This window comes from Euphorbia lathyris, chromosome 4, assembly GCF_963576675.1.
Source record: "Euphorbia lathyris chromosome 4, ddEupLath1.1, whole genome shotgun sequence".
Taxonomy (NCBI): Eukaryota; Viridiplantae; Streptophyta; class Magnoliopsida; order Malpighiales; family Euphorbiaceae; genus Euphorbia; species Euphorbia lathyris.
Window position 1 is genome coordinate 20,115,977 of NC_088913.1, and position 10,874 is coordinate 20,126,850.

At 34.5% G+C, this 10,874-nt stretch overlaps 1 protein-coding gene across 1 annotated transcript; it reads right to left on the bottom strand.

The window, feature by feature from the left end:
• Window positions 1-412: 412 nt before the first annotated feature.
• LOC136225812 (acetylserotonin O-methyltransferase-like) lies at window positions 413-4,878 on the bottom strand. The gene is made up of 2 exons (XM_066013928.1): window positions 4,085-4,878; window positions 413-804 (listed from the first exon to the last, which is right to left on the bottom strand). Exons 1-2 carry the CDS (start codon window positions 4,829-4,831, stop codon window positions 505-507), a joined length of 1,047 nt encoding a protein of 348 aa, XP_065870000.1. The 5' UTR covers window positions 4,832-4,878; the 3' UTR covers window positions 413-504.
• Between the last annotated feature and the right edge of the window lie 5,996 nt (window positions 4,879-10,874).

Here is a 10,874-nt window from a genome sequence, read left to right on the forward strand (position 1 = left end):
CTCTTATTACAGGTTAACTTTTAATATGATTTTATTTTATTATAATTTAATTTACCACATGTCATTATACAATTAGATATTTAAAATAAAGTACACTTACTTTGTTTAAAAAAGTAAGTATTACGAACATCTATAAACGATATATAAGAAGTTCAGTTGCAATATTATACTCCCTCTGTTTCATATTACATGTCTTTTCAGAAAGTTGTATAGAAATTAAGGATATTACAAAAAAGACATTGTTGCCCCTTATTTATTGATTCTAATATTTATTTATTCTATATTAAGTCCATTATTCTAATTAATTTTCGTAAACCCGTATTTTATAGCAGAAAAAAAGACGACTTAACGTGTACTGATCATATAAAATGACATGTAATACGAAACAAAAAATAATCTCTAGAAAGACATGTAATATGAAACGGAGGTAGTATATAAAACCACAATAATATTGTTTATTAGATAAAAGTCATAAATAAAAAGAAACGAAAGCAAGCCAATTTTTTAAGGGAAACATTGAATAATAGATTGAATAGAGGAAATGTGAGAAATAGAATGAGAGGAAAAGCCAGCTTTTTGAATAACAAATCCCCATTCTTTGGAGGTTCTTTCTTTTCCTGTTTTGGTATGAGCCATTATCGTCATGTCTAGAAGTAACCTTGCTATCTCCAGTTTGTCATCTATCTTATCTTCGCCAACAACTGCTTCAATAATTATCACTTTCCCATTTTCTTTTGGAATTGCTTCTTTACATTTCTTCAGAATCTCTATGCATTCTTCATCGTTCCAATCATGCAGAACCCACTACATTCATATCACATTTTATTAATTTAAGAGATAAGATTCAAATTTTTAGAGAAATATAGATATACCCTTAACATAAGAAATGATAAAATTGTGTTCTTAACATGTGCATCTAGGCCCATATAACAGAATCCATGACATATAACTCTTAGTTATATCTAAAACCGGAGGCACAAGAATTATGGTGCACTCTCTAACCATCGAGAACCACTCTTATAGGATGTGATCAAGGAGTCGGTGTTACGTCTTTGCCCATCTCTCCATCTTAATATGTGGAATGCTTATTTTACCCTAACAAATGAAAAGTTGATTTTTTTTTTTTTTTTTTTTTTTTTTTTTGCATCAAATCAAAGTAAAATGATGCCAGAATGGCCTGGATAGAGAGTTCTTATATTAAGCATCAGGTCTTCCATGTCACTCGGAGGATCCTTAGTTCACATTTAGACACGTGTATTATGACTCCACGTAATAATTAAAATAATGAGACCTTTTATAATATGTGTGGGTCTATATTACACGTGTCAAAATATGTATAGAATGTCCTCCATTTGACATGGAGAACCTGGTGCTTCTAATAATTTACCCGGATAGGTGATTCCTTTTAAAACTATCACATATGGGTTGTGTTTATTTTTTACACTCCAACATGTGAAAGACTGATTCTATTACAGCTAAGGATACAATTTTATTATTTCTCACATTTTTTTTTTTTGAAGATTTATTATTTCTCACATTAAAAAATATGTATGCATGCTCAATAATGTCAAAATTTAATTATTTTAGGGATAAGATAAAAAAAGAATTAGTATGTGGTTGTTATAGAAGAACGTATTCAATAGACTTCATATACAAAACGGTGCAATTTCAAACCTAACATTTTCTTTATGGAATAATTTTAAGTCTATTAAAAAAGATGTTAGAGTGAATTATATCTATTGTACTTAAAATTAACGTGTTTCACACTTTGATACATGAACTTTAATTTTACACTTAAAAAATGTATGAGCTTAATATTAAAATTATATTGTTATTTTCTATATTCTCTCACCTCTCTAAATTTTTTTAAATATGATTTGGTTACTATAAATATTTATTTTAATAATATATTTATTTTAAATATATATTTTCAAGTATCTCAATCTAATTAAAATATATTTTTATAAAATAACATATTCTTATATTTTATATCATAATTAATATACTTAAAAAATATATTTTCAAATACATTCAAATTTTAAAAATATTTTTAAAATAAAAATATAATATTTCTCATTTAATAAGTATTTTAGAATATATTTTTAGGTCCAAATTTGCGCTATCATTTTTGCAAAATTTGAAATTTATCGTTAAAATATAAAATCGTAAAAGTTTACTCCTGACATTTCTAAATAAGACTAATTTATCTTGATCTAACGAAAAATTTCAAAAAACTAAGTTGACCTTTATTTAACTCTCTCATAGAATCTTCTGACTAGGATCGTCCACATAAGATCTTATGTGAGTTCATGTGGACCATTCAAATTATTATATGGATATGATGGATTCTCTAAATAATCATCACGGCTTCTAATGACTTTCTAAGGTACAAATTTAGCCTAATGGCCATTCGATGGAAAACAAATTTAGAATGTACATACAAAATAATGCATTTTACCCTAATGTTTATCCGACAATACAATTTTAGACCTTATTAATGGAAAGTGAGTTTTTTTTTTTCCATTAATCGAATATATGCACTTTCAAACCTTATTGGATGGCCAGAACAATGGATGTTGAAGGGTGACCAGAACATGAATTTTCACATGAAAAATACTTATATTTTGTTAATGAAACTTGAAATTACATTGTCTAGTATATGTTCGTCTTAAGATTGCACTGGTTTACACGTGGAGGCTAAATCTTCTCTCTCCCAATAACCGTAAGACTAAATTTGTATATCCCTTTCATGATTAAATTTATTGGGATAAGTTACAAATTTAGTTCTAGGATTCTGAGGGGAAAACGGATCTAGCTTTCACGTATAAAATAATATAATCTTAAATGTAATATTACCATATGGTGCAATGTGAAGTCTCGTTAAGACAACATAAACTTTTTTTTTTATTATTAGCAGAAAATATATAACTTCAAGCCTTATTAGATGGTCAAAACGTTGGATGTTTAAGGGTGGTCAGAACATATTATTCCAAATGAAAAAAAAAACAACCTATTTTTTTGTTAATGGGACTTAAAATTACATCATCGGGTAAGTGTTAGACTAACGATTTTCATATTTTGTATTTGAAAGCTAAATTCGTTTTAGGACTAATCCGATTTTATGATTAGTTGTGTAATACTAATATTATTTAGGTGTATTGGATCAAAAAGCTGTCTTATAATTTCCAACAACATTATCACTTTTTGAATTGTCACTGAAAATCATTAGAGGAAAAAAAAAACCTTTATTTCCTCCCATATTACTTGTCAGTTTAAAGTAATTCTTTTCTATTTTATTTTATTAAATTAATTAGTTTAGTAATTCTTTATCACTTTAAATTCTCAAGATATTAATAATGGTTTAATTTTAACAAATACTACATAAAATAATAAGAATTATTAACAAAGAGAGATATGGGATCTTTTAGTACATTTTCTTTAAATTTAATACAAATTAATCATTTCCTATGTATGAAAATTTTGAGAAATAATTGTCAAAAGTGGATTGATAATACAAAACGACATATAAAATATCAAACTGAGACTCCTAAATTAAGACAGGATATACTAAATTTTTTTACATTACCCATGATTTCAACTTTATGTAATTAGAAGTTAATATAATTAGATTATAATCTAGTGGATACCAATCATCCATGTAGTCTAACAGTATTTTTCACATGGACCTTCATGACCACGTGAATTTGATCATTCGCTGTTACATGTAGGCTCATCTCCACCTTAACATTTTAATCAGCATACATTTAACGCTGAATGACCAAATTCAGCGTGATCATTAGATTCATGTAAACACTACTGTATAGTCTAAATAAGTTAAGGTCCAATCATAGATTTTATATTAATCAACAGAGGCTTATCCTGTCATGTGTTTTTAATTTCACCCATTAATGAGGTTGCCAGGGCTCGAACCCTTAACCGTTTGGTCCTAGAGGCTCTGATACCATGTCATGGAACCGATTGAACTAAAAGCTCGAGCTTATAATTAAAATCCAATCATAGATCTTATATTAATCTCCGAAAATTATCAGCTGCAATAGAGAATTAAAAATAGAAAAAGACTAACCATAAGAGAAGCAGCATCAGCATTTGGAACATTCTGAAACATGTCACCACCAACATTAGTAACACCTTCAAATTCTGGATTAACCGATACAACATGAGGAAGATCAAAGTTAATTCCATCAATCCATGGAAATGCTTTAACCAACAAACTCACAAAAGTACCATTTCCACCACCAACATCCACCAAACTTTTCACTCCATCAAAAATCTCAGGACATTTTTCAATCACACTTCTCACAGCCAATCTCGCATTACTCGCCATTGCTTCATTAATCATCGTTGTAAGACCAGGATTTTCTTCCGCATATTTCCACACATCATCTCCGTGAGCCCCCTCAAACGCCCCCGTGCCATTCAGCAAGACGCGAGAGCTGAGAAAATGCCATGGGGCTAACATCACCGGACTACTTTCTAGCAAAAACAAAGGTTTTAAGCTGTTTTCTCCCGGACCGAGTAGCTTCCGAGAGAGAGGTGTTTGTTCATACCCTGTGGAACCATTAATGGAGGGTTTTTCTCTGAATATCTTTTGATGAACTAAAAATCTCATTATGCGATGGAGGTAGGATGGATTGCAGTTAAGGATTGATGATAAATCGGAGAGTGGAATTGGGGATTTGTGATTTTGAATGGCGTCGGATATTCCTAGTTCAATTGCACATTTCACAACTGCCATATTTGTAAACCCGAATATGTATTTCCATTTCTCAACTTCAGCTTGGGCTTCTTCTTCTTTCTCTTCCTCTTTCATTTTTCACTATTTTTTCTATTCAATTCTGATAATTGAAAGTGTTGCAATGTCATACCTCTCTCTATATATATATATAGGCTCCTTTTCGCGAAGGAGCCTACAATCTTGATCACATGCACTTTAATAAGCATATAGAATTTGCTCATTTACCGTTAGATATAGATACAAGCTTATTAAATCTAAGCCTCATGATGCTTTGAATCTCCACCTTAGATTCTAATAAGCCTAGATCTAACGGTGAATGAGCAAATTCTATATGCTCGTTAAGGTGCATGTGATCAAGACTGTCGGCTCCTTATCTTTCTAGTGAATCGTTTTGATTTATCTTGTTTATTTTTGTTGGAAAAGTTGATTTTTTATAATGTGATTATTAGCTTAAAAATATAATGAATAGATAGATTCTTTAATAATAATTAGGGTGAGTCTAAAAATGAAAAACAGAATTAAATTGTAATTCAATTTGGTTATTGTTTCTTAATACATTTGATGCGGGGCATCTTTCCCTAGGATCGGGTCTGTACGAGGGAAGTCGGAGGAAGAACTAAGCACGAGCAACAAGCGAGTAAAGAGGCCAAAACAGGGCCACATAACAGTTCAACAGCCAAGGCACGCCCCACGTAGAATTGGGCACGCCCCGCTTAGAGTGAGTACTTATGATGCGGGGCATCTTTCCCTAGGATCGGGTCCGTACGAGGGAAGTCGGAGGAAGAACCAAGCACGAGCAACAAGCGAGTAAAGAGGCCAAAACAGGGCCACATAACAGTTCAACAGCCAAGGCACGCCCCGCGTAGAATTGGGCACGCCCCGCGTAGAATTAGGCACGCCCCGCGTATAATGAGTACTGATCCGGAGAAGAGCTCAACAGCCAACATACGCCCCGCGTGCCTTCAGTTTAAGGAACTTGCTCCTTACTTCAGCTTCCTCCTTATTTACAATCCTGCCACTCCTTATTTACACCTTTGCCACTCCCTTATTACAACCATACCACTCCCTATTTACCATCCATGCCACCCTTTTATATTTAACCCCTTTTACCCTTATCTTATTATTTTTAAGTAGTTATATGCTTTACCCTTTATTGTAATTTGGCAATTAGGTTTTAGATGATATAAATTCATCTCTTTGTCATTGTAATGCTTAACTTTTTATCCATCAAATATTAAACTTCTTCAAGAAGCTTGTTAAGGTTTTCACCTTCAACAATGGGGATTTCATATTCCTATGGATTTTAGTCCATGAAACCCGGGATTCACTCCTTCTAGTTTAGCTAGAGAAGAAATATCTTTGTAAGTTTACAATTAAAACTTTCAGATAAAACCGATCTGTATCAGTTGGTATCAGAGCCGATCGTTTTCCTTGAACGGAGACTTCTTTCGACAATGATTCAACCGAGTTATTCACAAGCCTTAAAGGAACGTCTTGAAGCCGAGACAATGGAGATAGAGCTCCAATATGTTGAGATGATAAGAAAGACAAGAGAGAACTGAGAGCAAGAAGAGATGGAAAGACTCCAAAAGAGAACCCAAAGTAGCCAGAGGCGACAACATTGAGCCCAACAGAAAGGAGATGGAGAAACCACTATCTCTCCTCCTAAGGATTCATCCGAAATCTGTCCTCTATTGCACAAGAAAAAGGTAAATCCAAAGCTTTCAATTCTTGATATGGAAGTTGTGGGTATGCCTACTCTTAGTGAGGATTTGGTTGTTTGTGGTGTTGTTAGCAATTTAAATTCTCATTGTGGAGTTGTTGATAATGAATGTATGAATGATGATTTAAATGTATGTGTGGATGAGGAGGAAGGGATGCTTGTGTGTGAGAACATGGGGAAGGATGAATTTGTGTGTGGTAATATTGAGGAAACCCATGTTGCAAGGGATACTCCCCAAGTGTTTGATAAAAATGCCCCTTAGGCCTAGCTATATAAGTATGCTTAAGGAAATTGATGGCATATGTCTTGAAGAAGGGGAGAAGGAGTTTGGGCTTGTTAATCTCCTTGGGAAGCATGATGAAATTAGTTTATGTGTGGAGATTGATGGCTATGGAGATGGGAGAGATGTTGGTGGTTCTACCATATTGGGTTGTAGCATGTCTTTTGAGTCGGGCGACTTGGCACATGAATTAGTCGGTTCGAATTATGAAGAGGAGTGGGAGGAAATGAAAGGTCGTGGGAAAAGACGGATCGTTGATGAAGATGGAAATGAATTTGAATACAACCATGAAGAAGAGGAGTTAGAAGAGGAGATTGATGAAGAGGAGAACCAATCCGAGAATGAGCTAGTAAGACATGAGGAGAGTGATTATTATGAAGGCGAATTCGAGGATGAGGTTGAAGAGAGAGAGTACGCTTCCGAATATGAAATCTGTGAGGATGGTGAACTTTGTCATAGTGCATATGAGTTTGATTATGATGAAGATGGTAGAGTTTACCATTAGGAGGATGAACGTCAAAGAGTTGAGTGGAACTAATATGGGGCCGCTCATGAGGAAGATGAAGATGGGGTCTACTATGATGAGAATGGGCGTCGGCGTGTTGAGTGGGATCGACACGGGGCTCCTTATGAAGATAATGAAGGTAGGTTCCATCATGATGATGAGTTGGGACATGTAGAATGGAACCGAAGCAAAGAAGCTTATGATGATGAATATCGGTTCCGAGACGACTATGGGTCGGGAAATATTGGGTGGAACCGAAACGAAGATACTTATGAGCATTATGATGGTCGGTTCCGAGATGACTATGAGTCGGAAAATGTAGAGTGGGACCGAAATGAAGATGCTTATGATGAGGAAGAAAATCGGTTCCAAGATGAGGAAGATGTTGAAACACCTTTCCACATGATTTTGATTTCACAAAATTATTTAAGTTAATCCATGATTAAGGGACAATTAAATTTAAGTTCTTTGATTTAATTGTACTAATATGTTTGTTCAATGTTGAGTATAAATATAAATACAAATAGAAATAAAAAGTAAGACAGGACGAAGTCAGAATAAGATCACAGCACAAGCTGAGTAGAGTGGAACTCAGCGTGAAAGAAGATAAGTTATCTTCAGAACAGAAGCTTAAAGATCAAACAAATCAACGAAGCTGAGTGGAACGCAACTCAGTATCAAAAGTAGAAAAGTCTTCTTGAGAATTGTCTTGCAAAACGAAGCTGGCCATGGAAGCTGAGTAAAAGAGAACTCAGTATTTGCTTTAGCAACAATCGAAGACAAGCGGTTATCAAAGTCAAGCTGAGTGATCTTCAGGACAGCATGAATGATCCGTTTGCTAAAAGACAAGATCCGACAACTGTCTGCACCAATAATAGAAACCTTGGAATTACGCAAAAGCCAATTTCAAGATGCATGGGTCAACTGTTCTTTTGCTAAAAGACAAACTGGCACAAAAAGACGAAACCTGCGAGAAGAAGATAAATCTAACGACTGCTGAATTCAGACGACAGGATTGGCCTGCAAAACTGAAGCTGACTAGAACTTGTCTCAAAAAGGAGCCGTTTGGATCAATGGACAAATCCAAGATTCAAATCATTTCTGCTTCAGACCTTAACTATAAAAGGACATGATCATCCTTGGATCATTAGCTGAATACAACAAGAAAAAATAGTATACATACAAAGCACACAAAAACCAAAAGAGATCTTACACCAAATTTCTATTCTTGTGTAAAAGCTAGATTGATTTTCTGTAATCATCTAAAGTGTTCTTCATCCAAAAAGAACGATTTGTATCAATTGTAAATTGAGAGTGTTGTGCTGAGTACTTGGTGTTAAGTGCTCAGTGGTAGAGAAATCTAGGTGTTCGGTTATAGAACTTAGTAGGAGTTAAGTAGACGAATAGAGGACGGTACTCTTGCATATTCAACTGCCTTGTAAACGGTTTGTGCTCTACCTTTAAAGAGCTCAGTATTGGATTTAAAAAGCCCGAAGGGATTCTAGGGACTGGACGTAGGCGGAGAGGCCGAACCAGGATAAGTCGTACTGAGTAATCTCTAACTCTCTCTCTCAATATATATATATATATATATATATATATATATATATATATATATATATATATATATATATATATATGTATGTATGTGTTGCTTGTCATATTTGCTCAGCATATAAATTGTTTAAACTGACACTGAGTAAATAAGAGTGCTGATTTGGAAGCTGACCACAAAAGTGTCAATTCCCAACTCATATGTAAAATAGCTCTAGTCAGCTTCTGACTAAAGCTGTCTTACGCTACAATCGGCCGTGCTGACCTAAGCTGAGTGAACAAACTCAAGAAATTATATTAAGTCAGCATAATTAAATCTGAAAAAGTTATATTAGTTCCTAACCCCGCCCCCCCTTGGAACTAATCACACGGGACCAACAAGTGGTATCAGAGCCTAATAGCTCACTACTCAAAGATATAATTATCTTGAGCTGATCCCAATAAATGGCTGAGAACATCACTCGTTTCCTTCCAGGGAACCAAACAACACAGATACTCCCTGAGGGACTATCAATTAGTCGGCCTCCCCTATTCTTTGGATCTAATTATATGTTCTGGAAGAATAGGATGAAGTGTTGAAATACCTTTCCATAAGATTTTGATTTGACAAAATCATCCATGATTAAGAGGCAATTAAATTTAGATGCTTTGATTTAATTGTACTAATATATTTGTTAAATTTTGAGTGCAAAAATATATAAAGTAAAGACAGGTCAAAAGTCAGCATAAACGAAGCTGAGTAGAAACGGAACTCAGCATGACAGAATAGAAGCTGAGTGAAGTTAAAATTCAGAAGCAAAACGAAGCTGACTAAAGTTGAAGACTTCTTCAGGAGTGGTTAAACAGAACGGAGCTGACCTTGAAAGAACTCAGCATGAACGTTGAACATTCGAAAAGAACAAACGAAGCTGAGTAACAGTCAGGACAACATGAAGGATCCGTTCACTAAAAGACAAAGTCTGCCAATCTTCTGCACCAATAATTGGAACCTCGAAGACACCTAAAAGACTAATTCCAAGAGTCATGGGACGTTGGATTATTGGAAACAGACAACTGGCACAAACAGACAAACCAGACGCTAGAAGACAAACCTGATGCCTGAAGAAAACAGAGAAAGGGAATGGAGGTGCAGTTTGAAGCTTTCCAGAAATTGTTCCCCAAAAGAGCCGTTTTGATGTTAACGGTTAGGACATTTCAAAACGATCAAATCTACAGATTTTCTTCTATAAAAGGACAATCAAAGAACTTGGATAATCACTGAAGCATCGAAAGAAAAATACAAGAGAGAAAGTTTCAAAAGCACTCAAATACAAAAAGAATCTTACACCGACTTTTCTATTCTATGTGTAAATGCTAGATTGATTTGTAATCATCTAAAGTGTTCTTTAGTTCAAAAAGAACAAGTCTATGATCAATAGGAATATTGAGAGTGTAAAGCTGAGTGCTTGGTTGTAAGCATTTCAGTGGTAGAGAAATCTAGGTGCTGGGTTGTAGCACTTAGTAGGAGTTGAGTAGACGAATAGAGGAATGTACTCTTGCATATTCAATTGCCTTGTAATCGGTTTGTGCTCTACCTTTAAAGAGCTCAGTATTGGATTCAAAAATCCCGGAGGACTCTAGGGACTGGACGTAGGCAGAGAGGCCGAACCAGGATAAGTGATACTGAGTAATCTCTAAACTCTCTCTTATAATTGCATGTGTTGTTTACTTTATTTACTCAGCATATAAATTGTCTAAGCTGATCTTGAGTAAGTAAGTGGTGCTGAGTTAGAAGCTGACCTCCAAGAGTGTCAATTCTCAACTCACAAGAAAACAACTTTAGTCAACATCTGACTAAAGCTGTCTTCAAACATATCTCACCAAGCTGACCATAAGCTGAGTTAATAAACTCTCAAAATAACTTCCAGTCAGCTTAATTAAAATACGAAAAAGTTATAATAGTTCCTAACCCCCCCCCTTGGAACTAATTACCAGGGACCAACATGAAGAACTTTATTCAAGCCACAAATATGAGTGCATGGCTTGTAATAGTTCAAGGCCCATATGTGCCTTATAA